This window comes from Mixophyes fleayi, chromosome 7, assembly GCF_038048845.1.
Source record: "Mixophyes fleayi isolate aMixFle1 chromosome 7, aMixFle1.hap1, whole genome shotgun sequence".
In the NCBI taxonomy this organism is placed as follows: domain Eukaryota; kingdom Metazoa; phylum Chordata; class Amphibia; order Anura; family Limnodynastidae; genus Mixophyes; species Mixophyes fleayi.
Window position 1 is genome coordinate 4,089,086 of NC_134408.1, and position 16,479 is coordinate 4,105,564.

Genomic DNA, 16,479 nt, shown 5'->3' on the forward strand with positions numbered 1-16,479 from the left:
GACCGCTTCAACTCTCCTGTGTTTCATCGTGTCTTCAGTCCCAGCTGATTCCTGACTATTGCATTGCCGGTTTCCAGACCGCTTCAACTCTCCTGTGTTTCATCGTGTCTTCAGCCCCAGCTGATTCCTGACTATTGCATTGCCGGTTTCCAGACCGCTTTAACTCTCCTGTGTTTCATCGTGTCTTCAGCCCCAGTTGATTCCTGACTATTGCATTGCCGGTTTCCAGACCGCTTCAACTCTCCTGTGTTTCATCGTGTCTTCAGTTCCTACTGATTTCTGCAAGAATCATCATTGCTCCACTCGTGTCAAGTTCTCTGCCTGTGTGCTACACAGACACGGATTACCGCTACCACTCTCCTGCGGTCTCTACTCGTGTCGGCGTTCAGCCGCTCAGCTATCCCTGTGTTTCTCTCGTGACAGCCTGCTCAACTGAATCGCGGTATGCTTACCTTCTATTGACTTTACTAGTTTATTGCATATCCGCTTGGACTGTGTCCTGCTCATCTACGGAGTCCTCTATCTTAAGAAGATATAGATGCTATTGACTTTGTCTCTTTTGACCTGGATCACAGTAGTGACTTTGTATCTCTCAAGCAGCGCTTGTCATTTGCTATTGTATTGTATATACCATTTGGGATCAAGTTCCTTGTGCTCTCCGTGTTACCTTCTATGTTCCACTCATCTACACTAGTGCCTAACCTATAGCAGTGGTACAACTTGCTGAACGCAGACCACTGACTCCCAGTTTCCTATTGGCACCAGTTACAAGTTTCCTCACTATAAGCAGTGGTACAACTTGCTGTACGCAGACCACTGACTTCCCCGTTACCTACTTGCACCTGGAACCAGTCCCATCACTACAAGCAGTGGTACAACTTGCTGTACGCAGACCACTGACTTTCCTCACGTCTTCATGTCCATCAAGATCCTCGTGTTCATATTGTCTAATCCATAACCAATTGCTGCTAGTCATAGACTTTCCTTTAGCATCCTCTCACCATCTGCTGATTCTTCTATTCCGCTAGTCACCCTACTATCAGAGGACCACTGTGTGTATACACTACTCTGGTAAGACTACATCTGGTGATATCCTGGGCAAAGACTCCTAGTGCCCGTGACAGATCCCTGGTGTGGAGGTTGTGGGGTAATTCAAAATTAGAATTAATAAACTACAGGTCCCAGAATGCCCAGGCCACTTTTAAAAATATTATATTAATGTTTTATTTGAAAAACAAACAAACATTTGTTAGAAATAAACACTCCACAAGACGACCCTCATTCACCCACTTTGTTGCTCACCTACATCCAGGCTGGCATCCTCTTCGTCTATAATAAATCCATGGATCTGGTCTTGGCAAAAATAAAACCATAAAGCACAATGTAGTACTAGCTCACTAAGAGCTCCAGCCACGAATGAGCTCTTAGTGGCAGTACAGCTATATATATATATATATATATATATATATATATTATATACCAGATTTCTCCAACAACCAGAACTATGCTTCCTAGAGTCATTTCTGCGGTCACTTTCCCCTCAACATAGTACACAAGAGCGCTAACACATCCTTACTCTACCATGGCTGCGCCTTCTCGCCCACTACGTCCCCTGTTCTGCCTATTTAAGCGCAGAGAGGCGCAAATGGGAGATTTTTCATAGTCAGAGAGCAGACTGAGATGTTGGTAATTTTCCTACTGCGCATGTGCATTTTGAAAAAGAGCTTTTTGCTTTTTTCTTCACCCAATCCATATTCTGAAAAACAATTCCTCTACATTTAAAAGTACATTTACTTTATATTTTATGCAATGTCTGCTTCCCCACTTTTAGAGAATAGCCCCAATCTTTACTTGAAATTAGATACATCCACAGTGTGAATCAATTGTTGTTCTTGTGAGAACGCGCTCCACAGTTTCACAACTCTTACTATAGAGGACCCTTGCTTTCTCTGAGGAGAACAGTCATTGATGGGGAAGCTATCTCAATCTGCAGGATGTTTGCTATTTAATTAATTATCTGATGCAGCTCATATTTTACTGTCTCCCATGCTGACTTTCTTCTCAACCCCCTGCTTGCTTCCTCTAGCCTGCACTGGCTCTTCACCCTGTAGCTCCTTTCTTAGAATCTCTGACTTTTTACCCCACTCTTTTGCTAGAGCCTCCTCTCTCTCTCATTCTTTCTCCCCCTACTTTCTCACATCATGTCCCCTTGCACTCATCCTAAACCCACCCTCACTTTCTGACCTCGATAATGTCCCACACTCAGCCCCTCCTGTGCACCTATAACACTGTCAATCTCATCCACATTTTCCCACTTCCCTCTCTCCTGTGCTTTCTGGAATTCCAGACCCATGTGCAACAAACTGGTGTCTATCCTTTACCACTTCATCTCTTATTCTATTTGCATCATCAAAACCTGGCATTTACCTTCTAACACCACATCAGCCCACTGCTCTATCCTATTGGGGTCTCTCCTTGGTTTCCACAGTTTCCTTGTCTTTTTACCTCAATCAGTGAACATGAACATGTTAGCTGTGCCCACACTCCTTGGCACAGGTTTGGATTGCAGTGATTTGCCTCATATTCAGTCCCCCACCTCACCTGCTTCATTCTTCTAGTTTTAGTGAGTTGCTGTATCCTGCTTGCGCCTCATTACCTTGCACAGCTATTCATAACTGTGTTGTGTATTTTACTGATTTGTCTATATTGTATTGTCCTGTAATGCTCTGTACTATTTGTTGTATGCTGTCTGTAAAGTGTTGCAGATCCTTTGTGGTACCCTATAAATAAAGGGTTATAATAATAAAAAGTTATTCAGCAAGGAATAACTAACCAAATGTGTCGAGTGTGGTTCTTATAGGTGAAATTCTCCATTACAGAAGGGAAAGTGTGTTGTGTAAGTACTGTAAAATTTTGCTAGGGGGGTGGAAAGTGGGGAGGGTTAGATGGGAATGACAAGAAAGATAAAAAGTGGAAAAAAATGGGGTGGAGGGAGGGGTGAGTCACATGGAGGGGTCAGGATCAGTGCCAGGGTGCCTAATATTGGGATGCTATAATGGGAGTACAAAGGGTCCTACATTTTATGGAAGTTTGCAACTGTGTTGTTCTGGTAAGATATTTCATATTAGCAATGAACCATATACAATTGATTTCTTCCTGTCATGAAGGGTGGCTACTATTTTGCCAGTTATGCACTATTTGGAGTTTGGCTGCACAGCATTTATGCATGATAAGTTTGTTGGTGTGTTTATCTGTGCTGCAGGGGGTGCATAGCAAGCAGTCGGAGATAGTAAATTCCGTGATATTGGAGACAAGCGAACGGATATCATTCCAAAAGGGTGTGATGAGTGTACAGAGCCACCAAATATGCATGTAGCTGCCTCTCTATCCATGCTGCCTTCAGCACTGATCTGAGGTCTGAATATAGATACCGTCTAGAATAGATCTTCATCGAGAAAGGAGCCAAAGTTGTCCAGTGTTGGTGTTTCTGTGTCCTGGTCTAGAATCATATTGATATAAGAGGAAAATTGTGCCTCCATTATTAGGTGAATAGGTACAAGTTTGCTCTATTTGGTATGGATAAAGTACAGAGAAAATTTTTTCTTGGGGAAGGAGAGTGTTTTTCTTGAATTTCTGTGATTGAGATTAAGGAAAAGTCCATTATGCTATGATGAAAGTGAGATATGCCAGCTACTTTAAAGGGAATAGCCATGTCTATGTCCATTCCTGGTGGGAAGAGGGTGTTCCTAGATGGGAGACAGGAGAGAGGGGTGGGCCAACAGCTGGAGACCACAATTGACCTGATCCCAGATATTTAGGTCCTGAATCAAATCGGAAAAGAACTTGCATGCAAGTTGCGGTTTAAAAAATAACACCGAACTTGAGGGTGGTTTTGACCGTATTCAAATCCAAGCAGATCTCAAGATGCATTTAAATTTGAACCGGAGTGTAAGTCTGCTCTGTCTAAACAGTAATCGCTGTATGTTTATAGATCGAGTGCAGTATATTTTTAGAATAGTACCCCCAAGGCGCCTGGAAATGAGTACAAAGAATCTGGTGGTATAGCAAATAATGATGCCGACATAATCAGTATAAACATGTATTGGGGTAATATAAAAACAGAAGTAAATCGACATCAGTGCACTGATATACAAAAACAGAAGTAAATAAACACAAACATTTATATAAAGTATGCAGGCTGTGAATAACAGTCTGCTGGTAGGTTCGTACACAGTCTGCTATGTATGTGTCACTGTAGCCACAGAATATGAAACCAAATGTCCACGTAATAAACAACTGTTCCCCAGTGATTCAGGAAAATTTGCAATGGACAAGTAAGACGAAAGAATGATGCTCAAAATGATAGATGTAGCGGAAAGCCTCAGATAGTTATAGTAATAGCTTGATATAAGCAAAGTCTTTTATACTTGTGCAGGTATAGCCACAGGATAATGCAAATATGTTCTTAAAGTAAGCCAATGCTCCTCAGTAGGCAGAGATTGTTCCAATTGACAAACAAATCTAAAGGGCAACACAGTGGCTTAGTGATTAGCACTTCTGCCTTACAGCACTGTTGTCATGAGTTCAATTCCAGACCATGGCCTTATCTGTGTGGAGTTTGTATGCTCTCCCCGTGTTTGCGTGGGTTTCCTCCGGGTGCTCTGGTTTTCTCCCACACTCCAAAAACATACGGGTAGGTTAATTGGCTGCTAACAAATTGACCTTAGTCTGTGTCTGTATGTGTGTTAGGGAATTTAGATTGTAAGCCCCAATGGGGCAGGGACTGATGTAAGTGAGTTTTCTGTACAGCGCTGCGGAATTAGTGGCGCTATATAAAAAATGGGGATTATGAAGATGAAAGGTAATAGATAGCAAGAGACAGTGAAAATGGCAGAGAGACTCAGATATTTCACAATGATAGCTTGTCCTCTTAAGGTGTATAATGCTGTTGTGAATAAACAGTCTATTGCTTTTAGAATAGAAATCACTTTGAATAGTATTGGGCAGTGGCGGCAGGTAAATATCAGGATGTGGGTAATGATAGACACTCATCCTCTCAGTGGAAAGATTCTCGGGGTGCACAGTCCAACTTAGCGTCCTTCTGATGCGGGCCGCACTTGTTTGCTGCTTCCAGATGTGCCAGGGGATGCTGGTGTCTGTTAAGGTCTTCTGTGCATACAGCAGTATGGGAAATCGTAAGCTCTGCCTTTACTTCAAGTATCCTGGAGCAGTTTTCTTGCTACAATTCCAAGTGTAGATGATAAAAACAGCTGTTTGTGGATAGTTTGCTTATATCCAATGCATTTCACCAGGTAAAGGCTTTGCATGGAAAGTTGAATGTGGTTGTCTGTCATTTTTTGATTGGTGAAACATCGTTTTAACAGTATAATAAAGAAAAGTCCCTTTGTGAGTTTGCCAAAAATAAATTAGAAGCAGGAGCAGAACTAAAAGTCTTTGGTAACTGTACAAATATGGCAATAAGTGTGATATGTGGTTCTAATAGCCTAAGTATATGTTAAATGACAATGATGTCAATTCGTGGATGTCAGTAAAGCAGCAGAGGGGCACGTGCTATTTGGCAAGCGTGATTATATGTATTTGGTCACACATGTAGCAGACTGTGTTTGGTTCTACAAGCAGACTGTTTATTATTCACAGCCTGCACACCTTATATAAATGTTTGTGTTTACTTACCTCTGTTTTTGTATATCAGTGCACTGATGTTTGTTTGCTAATGTTTTTATATTATCCCAATACATGTTTATACTTATTACATCCGCATTATTATTTACCATGCCACCAGATTCTTAGCACTCGTTTCCAGGCGCCTTGGGAATACCATTCGAAAAGTTTCTGCATTCCAGAGGGTTGCAGGAGCGCAGATTTCCGACCCTATATTGGAGTGCACTATATGCACAAGCATATGTGTAATATAAGGCCACATCAGAAAGCATACAAAACAAATTAAATAAATAACCTCTATACAGTATAATCATTAATAAAATATATATAGTTTTATTATTTTGTATAATTTTTTACAATAAATGTCATAAATGAAGATGTTCTTAATGCGTACTGTACATACAATGCATTTTTAAGAGGGAATTCAATTCCCCCTGAAGTACCGCCATGTTAAACATATTACCGTTATTACGGTAATATTAAGCTCAGGGAGCTGTGAGCAAAAATCTGGCATTAAAACTACCGTAATAACGGTATTTCCGCGCACTATTACCTTAATAACGGTAATAGTGCGCAGGCCAATTGAATTCACCCCTTATGGTCTATCTTACAAGCATTCACATGTTCTGTGCTAGCTAGTGGCAATCATAAGTGTACTTTTTCAAACAAAAACTATGCCGTCACGGTACCACGGAGGGATGACTGGATCCTGATGGTTTAGTCGGGATAGGTGTTACTTCTGCTAGGGACGCTGAATCTAACAAGCAAAAGGTATTCACCAGTGATTCCTGCAAGGGAATATGGGCTTCGCGGCTTTCACTTGCAGGTCGCGGCCTCCTAGGGAAGTTCCCAATGAACCAGAAGAGACGGTGCGTAGATTAGGTAGTAAGTAGAGTTGCCACTAGGAAGTGGTATTTAGCAGGAAATGTTCTGCAGCGTTGTCACTTGGAAGTGATTGGCAGGTGAGATTTGCTGCGTAGGAGCCTGGAGAATTCTGAATACTGGAACGCAGGATAGGAACGCAGGTTGGAATTTCTCAGGAGCATGGAAAAGATACAGGAGCTGTTTCCAGTGCAGGGTCAGGAACTGACTGAAAGAACCAGCACAGAGTCTAGGTCAGAGGGTCTAATATAGTGCAGTTCTAATAGGGCAGCCAATAGAGGGCAGAAAAGGTTGGACAGTTCTGCGCATGCGCAGATCCGCTGAGCTCCGTAAACGGAAGGAGAGAGGCAGCACTGGATGGACTGCATGGCGAGGAGACAGGTAAGTGGAATAATTAAACAGGGAGAGATCTGGCGTGGAGGCAGTGGATACACACGCCGGCTCCCGGGGAGGACACGGCGGGAGCCCGGCATGTGACAGCCGTATCAGTCATCACCATAAGTTGACACTTATACCTGCTTTGTAGCTGGTGCAAATGATACAAAAACAGAAAGGAAGAAATTCACAGAAAGTACCTATATACAATATTATATGTACAAAAACATTTTAATGAATAAATCACATAATATCCAAATTATGGCAGCCAATAAATAAATAATTACCAATATCAACATCAGAGCTCTGTATAGTATCAATATTAAAATATAGTATTAGTTGTCCATTGATAGATAATGTATAATTCTAGGATGTATAAAATGGTCTTTAGACCTCAATGAAACCAATATCCTCCAGTATCCTCCAATATATTCCAATTTATCCTTCTTATATAGAGGGAAATTAAGTGTGGGAAAAATGAATCACATCCACATACCACCGATAATTCAACTGTCAGCAGCAGATATGTAAGTAATAGAATCCAAAACACTCACCAACCTCAGAACGGTGAATAACAAGCCTCCTTACTCAGCTTCTTAGTCCGGGAGGAAATTGGTGAGTGTGTTGATGGTTCCTTGGAACCATCAACACATATGTAGAGATATGTAGAGATCACATATGTAGAGATCACTGTAGTAAAGGTCATCACATCCAATAGTCTCAGTGGGCAAAGTTGAACAACACTAATGAGCAATAGCAACACGTTTCGTCTGTCAAGCAGACTGTCTCAAGCAGTATTGCTCACCTCCAAAAGGCTGATTTTATAGAGAGAATATTGAGCTCCCACTGAGTGAATTAGTCTCAGATGCCTCAGATTAAAAATCTTGAGCACCCAATGCAGATCCTATGCATAATAAAGAAAAAAATCTAAAACAAATTATACATACATTTACAAAACATAACATGAACTATTTTAAAAAAACATATAATATGCTGTATAAATAGCAAAAATTAATTAATAAACAATGATACATAGAAAATAGAAACTATATTAATATAAAGTAATAGTAATAAAAGATTTTTATTATAAAAATATATTATTGTAAAAAAACGTTCTTATAAAATATGTATGTATGCATATAATGACACCACACATGTACACATAAATGGAGTCACACATACAAACAAATCAGCAACCGAAGACCGAGGAGTTTTGGGTGCAAATGATAAAGCTGAAACCAAACATGCTAGCGAGAAACCCAGAAATTTAATTGGCTGCAACCACATCAGCACGCCCTTACTGTTCATCCGCCCCTTCCTTCCACCGGTCCGCCTCTCAAGTGGTAGGCAGTCCTAAGTTTCAGTTGCGTTTCAACATGGATTACATGATATTGTGTTTATTGGCACATGGTCAGTTTCTGAGCATGTGCAGAGCTATTTCACGTAAAGTTATTGCACACACATGAATCAGGCCCTAATTGTTAGTTTTACAGTGTAAATGGATAGGACAGATTTTGGTACGAGCTTTGATTTGAGCCTGGGGATGTTATAGGAAGTTTTCACCTATCAGGTAATTTTTGCTGTCATTTATATAATGATTTGTAGAATTGCTGGATAATTTCATTTATTCTGCTGGGGTCATATTAGAGGGTCCCTTTCTTATCCATTATGGACTGGATTGCATCGGATGCCAACTGGACCTTGCTTTGGCGAAGCTTTTTTAATTGTTTCATAAAAGTAAGTTTCTTTTAGTTCTTTTCAGAAAATATATTGTGTAGCCCTACACTGGCTGACAATAGCTTTGGGTAGTTCTTTTTTATTTATTTTTTGTTTGCTAAGCGATTCAAGTTATTGCACCATGGCCATAAGTTCTCAAATTTGCAGATTCTGCTGTTTATTATGGTGAGATATATAACTGATTATCTCACCACTGACTAATATGTGCTTCTCACACTATGGAGATGCTAGTTTCACTTTGCAGGTCATCAGAAGAAATAGTCATTTATGGTCTTAGTGACTGTTGCTTGCAACTAGGGAATTATCTGATCTATTTTTCATATATTTATAAATATTTGTGTATTTTAGTTCAGCAGGAGCAGACTGAAGATGTCTCAGATTAAAGCAGTGGTTGGAATCTTCTCACATGAAGATCAGAGTACATATGAATGGTTGATCCGGTTCCTCCTGAGCTCCTCAGCAGTTAAAGACGTCCGTCCTGTCTATATCCCCAGAGATTCCTGGAACATCAGACATGAAATCCCGCAATGCACATTTGCTATTCTGTACCACACAAAGAACAGAGGAAGACTAAACATTACCGATGTGACAGACTCTCTGTATGATCGGGAGTTGGAGCTTTTACATCAGATACTCAGTGAGAGAAAGATATATATAGCTAATTCATGGATTTTATTTTGTGTTATGTTTTGTCTTTTTAAAGTTATACTTTTCCATACTAAAAGGAAGACCCTCCTAATACACAATAACTATTTACTGAGAAATATTTATGCTATATTTGAGAATTATGTTCAACGTATACAATATAGTAAAGAGTTAATATAGCGCTTAATAAAATTCCTATACAACCTTACTTACAGTATTGTATATCCAGACAAACAGTGATTTATATTTAAAATCAGAGGGACTTATTTTATCCAATGATGAATATACCAGTTTTCAGAAGTCTATTAAAATTGTTGCTTTATTTAATGTTTCAAATACAATGACATAGTTGTAGGTATCTAGTGCCACTTATTTTGTTATTCAAAAAAATGTAGGAATTCAGGTGAACCTTAAAGTAACCCATACCTTTATATGGGTGTTCCAAACATAAGCTCTTAAAAATCACTTTAAAGCTGAACATCTACTTTTTCTGTCTTTCCAATTGCAATATACACTAACGACCTCCTGTACTGGACCTAGGTTTGAGCATCAATGTGCTGCTCCCTGGGGCACCACCACGGTAGGAATGGACAGACAGGTCATGCGAGCCAGCAATTATAAGGGCTGTCTACAACTGACTCACAGAAATGCTTTGCTTAACTAATGCTCGCTTATGGCAATCAGTCAGAAAGTGTCACCATAAAGTACATGCTAAGGATCATTTACAAAACTGCAAAACTGTGGGTCAGTGGTAAAAATGCAATTTTATGATATAATGTGTTTAATTTTCTGCCGTTATGGCCATTTATATATTTGAACAAAAAATGTAAAAAATTAGGTTTAATTGGCTGAGGAGGGGTGAGAAATTCTTCTACTTCTAATAGGGGCAGCTGTGCCGATCTGGGATTCCTCGGACAATGTGGGCAATTGGCAGGATTGTGTCTTGTACACTCACATGATTTTCTACTGGAGAGCAAGATATTTAACTAAGCTTTAAGAGGTGAAAACTGTATAATGAGATCCTGGTTTAGAAGGTGTCTGCAAAGTATTTCTCAACCCACAACATTACCTGAATTTTAGGTATTATCTGAGTGGTGTTTATTTGGGCATCTATTGGTACTTTCAAAGAATACAAATATTACTTGTGAAATAAAGACTTAAGCTACAGTGGTCTCTCACTCTCAAAACTTACACTATATGAACAAAAGTATTTGGACGCTTGACCATTACACCAACAGGAACTGTAATGACATTGTATTTAAACACTTATACTTTAATATTGAGTTGGTCCCTCTTTTGCAGTGATATCAGCTTCCACTCTTCTTGGAAGGCTTTCAACAAGATGTTGGAGTGCTTCTGTGGGAATTTGTGCCCTTTCATTCTGTAGAGCATTTATGAGGTCAGGCACTGATGTTGGACGAGAAATCCTGGCTCGCAATCTCTGTTCCAGTTCATCCCAAAGGTGTTCAATGGGGTTGAGGTCAGGGCACTGTGTGGTCCAGTCAAGTTCTTGTACACTGAACTCATCAAACCATGTCTTTGTAGTCCTTGCTTTGTGCACTGGGGCACAGTCATGTTAGAACAGAAAAGGGTCTTCCCCAAACTGTTGCCACAAACTTGTAAACATAGCATTGTCCAAAATGACTTGGTATGCTGAAGCTTTAATATTGCCTTTCACTGGAGATAAGGGGCCTAGACCAAATGCTGAAAAACAGCCCCATACCATTATCCCTCCTCCACCACAATTCACAGATAGCATAATGCAGTCAGGCAGGTAACGTTCTCCCGGCATCCGCCAAACCCAGACTCGCCTATCTGACTGCCAAACAGAGAAGCGAGATTTGTCACTCCACAAAACAAAGCCCAGTGTCGGTGTGCTTTACACCACTCCATCCGACGCTTGGCATTGGTCTTGGTGATGTGAGGCCTGCCTGCAGCTGCTCGGCCCTGGAAACCCATTTGCTTAAAATGCCGCACAGTTTTTGTGCTTACATTAATGCCAGTGGAAGTTTGGAACACTTCAGCTATGGAATCAGTAGAGCGTTGGTGACTTTTACGCACCACGCGCCTTAGCAGTTGTTGACCCAGCTCTGTGATTTTACATGGACTACAAGTTGCTGTTGTTCCTTAATGCTCCCACTTTCTAATAATATCACTTACAGTTGAATATCCAGAAGGGATATAATTTCACAAACCATCTTATTGTAAAGGTGACATCCTATCACAGTACCACGCTGGAAGTCACTGAGCTCTTCAGAATGACCCATTTTGTATCACAAATGTTTGTACATGGAGACTGCATGGCTAGGTGCTGGATTTTATACACATCTGGCAACGGGTCTGATTGAAACACTTCAATTCAATAATCAACAGCTGGGGCCAAATACTTTTGCCCATATGGTATATATATTATTCCAACAAGCAGCATGTTAGGCGAGATATGTAAAATTTTAACTTAATTACAGTAGTAATTCAAAAGTGATAGCAGCCTGACTTTGACGATGTATTTTTACTTTTGACATCCTAGACATCTATTTTGGTCTGATCTCCTGAAAATAAGAATAAGCAATAGAGGGGATTCTATGGTTTTATTTATTTCTGCGTGTGTGGGGTGGGGTTGTACTTTTGAATTTTTAAAATTTTATCAGTTTGTTGCTGGATTGTTCGTTGTTCGAATTAAAAGATATTTTGTATATTAGCCCAACTCTAGGTTGTCTTTCATACATGATTCTGTCATCAATTTTATTTAACTTAATCAATGAGAGTAAATAACAGTATCATATATATATATATATATATATATACATATATTATTTTGTTTTATTATATTTCTTCTGTATTGGTTTGCACATAGTATTTTGGTGGTCATAAGCACTAACTTTATTCTATGAATGTAAAGTAATTGACACGTAAGTAATACAGTAATTATCTGTGCACAGAGAGGAATAATGTCATTGTGGTGATCGATGATATGGATGACAGCAGTGATGTGATGAAGACCCAGATTCTCAGAAGTCAGCCCAGTATTGGGCGCTGGGCCCAGGATGTGATCCTCGTCGGCTCCCAGGAAAAGGAAAGTGTTCCCATCTGTAATAACAGCCAAAAATGCCCAAGATCTGGGGAAAACGTGCAACAGATCACAAACCTCGTTAAAGGTAACAAACTAATCTGTATCAAAACTAATTAACAGTGGTTATACGTAGCTACCTCTGAAAGGAGAAATAATCCCTCCAAGTCTATACAATATTTATTTGTATTTAATGTTTTCAGATAGTTTAATTAAAAGTCTGAATCAGTGCTAGGTTTGTGCAAAATCACAATAAATATAATATAAGACTTAAGGGCACAGGGCTAGAGTTACTAAAGATTGTATTTGGCGGGCGATTTGCACATCACCAAAATTTTCTGGCGGCTTAGTCATCCAAACCGCTGTACTTGCTATAGGGCTGTTTGAGTCTTTAATGTAATGCCGGTGATGTGCGGCGGTTTCAAAACACCCAAAATGCCAGCGGTTTAGTAGATGCCGTCATAAAACCGCCAGAAAAAGACAGCTTTTTAAATACCTGCTTCTGCTAACTCAAACATGCTTTTAGAGATATCTTGCCATTCATAACATAAGAGGAGACCCTGTTGACATATGAATTATTGCGGCAAACATTACTTATTGAATATTGGCACAAAATGAATTCATAATTAACTTTCGGGGGCATTTTCTTTCTTTTTATTAAAGGGGCAATATTTTTATATTATTATATTATGGGAAAATATGAATATGTAATTATATTAAAGGAAAATAATATTTTAAGGGGCAATAATTATTTATGATGGGGCAACACTTATTATTTCATGATTGGTCACCATTTATATTGCACACTTGTGGAACTACAAGTGCCAACATACACATGTGCACAAGTGCATGCCTACCCCTCCCTCCCACTTGTCTCTTACCCTGATCCCAAGTTTACTGGAACATTACCCTGTCCCCTCCTTTCATATTGTTTGTAAAATCTGCATCGCCAACTTTTGTTTCTTTTCACGTTTTGTATTTTCAGGTACAGACTTCTGTTTTCGGTTCAATGTCTGCATATATTAAGAGAACTGTTACATTTATTTGATTTGCTTGTGATCAGAGCCGGATTTAGACCTCATAGGGCCCTAGGCAGGATACTGTTTTTGGGCCCCCTCCCTGAAACAATCCATAGCACTATATTTTTGCAGCCTACCATATACCCCAATAGTTACGTAGAAGTGAAAGCATGTACCGCCGCCAAAGGAGGTGAGGGTGTGGCTTGCATCTTTGGGGGCGTACCTAACATGTGAAAACAGCAAGGCCACCCTGCTGCAGAAAAAGGCACCCCTAAATAATTACTGAGCAGTCCCGTTTTTTTAAGTAGTTGGGTCAAAACAACTTAATAAATATTGAAGTCAGGGCAGAAAAACTTAAGTTGTTTGCAAAAATAATACGCATAAATCCAAGTATGTGCTCTTGTAACTTTTGTCCCTCTATCATCACACTGTGCCCCTTCATTGTCACTTTTACCCCTTCACAATATCACATGTGCCCTTTCACCATCACCACTTCTGTGCCCCTTCACCATCACCACTTCTGTGCCAATCACCATCACCACTTCTGTGCCCTTTCACCATCTCTGTGCCCCTTCACCATCACCACCTCTGTGCCCTTCACCATCACCACCTCTGTGCCAATCACCATCACCACTTCTGTGCCCCTTCACCATCACCACCTCTGTGCCCTTCACCATCACCACCTCTGTGCCTCTTCACCATCACCACTTCTGTGCCAATCACCATTACCACCTCTGTGCCTCTTCACCATCGCCACTTCTGTGTAAATCACCATCACCACCTCTGTGCCTCTTGACCATCACTACTTCTGTGCCAATCACCCTCACCACTTCTGTGCCAATCACCATCACCACTTCTGTGCCCATTCACCATCACCACCTCTGTGCCAATCACCATCACCACCTCTGTGCCTCTTCACCATCACCACCTCTGTGCCTCTTCACCATCACCACCTCTGTGCCAATAACCATCACTACTTCTGTGCCCCTTCACCATCACCACCTCTGTCCCTCCGTTGTTTTACTTACCTTTCTATTGCCTTTCTTCTCCGGCGCGCTGCTCCTCCTCGGTTAGTCCAAAAGGATTGAAAAAAAAAAAAAAAGAGTCATGTGATCGCTCGTCGGGTCCCGGCAGTCTCTCCTCCTCTCTCTCTATCACTGAGACACTGAGAGGAGGAGAGGCTGCCGGGACCTGACGAGTGGTCAGCTCACTTTTTTTTTTTTTTTCTTAAATCTATTTTCTGCCGGATCTTGTGTATTATGCCGGCGGCCAGAGGGGGATGGCAGGCGGAGGGGAGCGCCCCTCTGCCTTGCCTACCCCGCTCACCGTCAGCTCTGGCAGGGCCCCCTGGGTACCGCTGGGCCCTTGGCAGTTGCCTAGGTTGCCTAGCGGTAAATCCGGCCCTGCTTGTGATGTCTTCAATAAATAGTTTTGTGAGAAAAAAAGAATTAAAGACACAACGGAAACTGGTTTATGTTTTCAGAGATGCAGTAGTGCAGTAGTTTTATACCATACTATATGATACAATAGATACATGGATCCTTTATCCTAGAGGAATACATTTATATCATAGAGAATATAGTATCAAATTAAACTATATTGTATTCATTAATTGTAAAATGATTTGTAGAATAAGATTTGTAAATATTTGTATTATGTATTTCCCCTAGCTCAAAACAGAAGACGATTGGTAAGTAACTATATATATATATATATATATATAAATATATCTCATGTCTGTTAATAGATACCAGATCCTCACTTGATGAGCATGTCATGGTTATTGGCATGGACATTTACACTGTCACTGTATAGACCTTAACGACACAAATAAGGATTAGACATATTAGTATTTCTCTTTTCTGTCATTCTATCATTGTATTATGTACTCACCAAACTGACCACTACCAGAAGATTCCAGAGGACGGAAAGTTTAGATGAGGACACTCCATATACTTATCTACCGACACATTATTCATATTAGGATAATAACTGACAAGATTAGAACATGAGTAATGTAAAAGAGGGACTACAGAGGGATATGAAATCTAGTGGAAATCTAGTGGCGATTAGAACACGACCCAGTGACCTTTATCAGTACTATGTTAGAGTCCTTTTTAACATATCTTCAATACTAATCACTGGCTGTCATTTACAAGACATTTACCCCATGATAAATTATTTAAATGACATAACTGTGTGCGCTCTATTTTAGCATACTAATTGTATCAATATCAATGTAAAATTGTAAAGTTTTAGTTTATCATTGATTGTGTCTCTTCTTTTTCAGAGGAAGAAGTTGTGTAAAAACATATCCATCATCATATTGATATTACTCATCATCATCCTCGTTATTGCTTTGCTGGTTAGATTCTTACATATTTTGATAAAACACTAGAAGAATCTAAACACAACTGTTACCCCTGGAAACATCACCCATAGCCAATAACTGGACAGAGCATCTTGTTCCTCATTCCTTCTTTAAGCCATGTTATTCCGTTACTGTCTTACTATTAACACTGTGCACCAGAGGTGCAGACTGAAAGTGGATAAAGAGCAGGGAAGATATATTGCAAAAGTAAAGGAGAAAGTATGTAAAGAATAAAGTGATTATGATCAAAATACTAGTAAAATATAATAAGTTGTATAAGGTAGAAGATTGGTCCAACAGTGTTACTAGTGGAATATGGTTAGTGATAGGGCTGAGTATATATAAGATGGATGTAATCTTATTCTATATAAAAACTGGATTTAGCAAGTGGAGGACTATGAATTCTTAATAATAATAAATAAATAATGAAACTGCAGCAATGAAATAATTATTTAAATTTTAAATAAAATATACTTTTAAACTCTTACTTTTCTTTGTCTCCAAAACACATTGTGCCCCATGTGGCTTCTTCGGTGGGTTCTCAGATTCAGAATGTGGTTTGTTTTGATATTTGCATATAACTGGTGCAGAGGGAAAAGTCTGAGACAAGTCAGTCAAATGTTGAAAGAAGAACTATATTCTAATGATAAAAGCAAAAAGTAATCTAGGGAGCTTAATAGGGTGGTCATTGTGTATCTCTG

General features: G+C 39.8%; 1 protein-coding gene across 1 annotated transcript in view; it reads left to right on the plus strand.

The window, feature by feature from the left end:
* Positions 1-15,995, plus strand: part of LOC142098577 (uncharacterized) — a 38,706-nt gene extending 22,711 nt beyond the window's left edge. The window contains exons 1-4 of the mRNA XM_075181415.1: positions 9,031-9,313; positions 12,261-12,476; positions 15,078-15,097; positions 15,698-15,995. Of these exons, the coding sequence (XP_075037516.1) occupies positions 9,046-9,313; positions 12,261-12,476; positions 15,078-15,097; positions 15,698-15,805 (612 nt within the window). The 5' untranslated portion in view covers positions 9,031-9,045 and the 3' untranslated portion in view covers positions 15,806-15,995. Of the gene's footprint in view, positions 9,314-12,260; positions 12,477-15,077; positions 15,098-15,697 lie in introns of the transcript that reaches the window.
* The last annotated feature ends 484 nt before the right edge of the window (positions 15,996-16,479 follow it).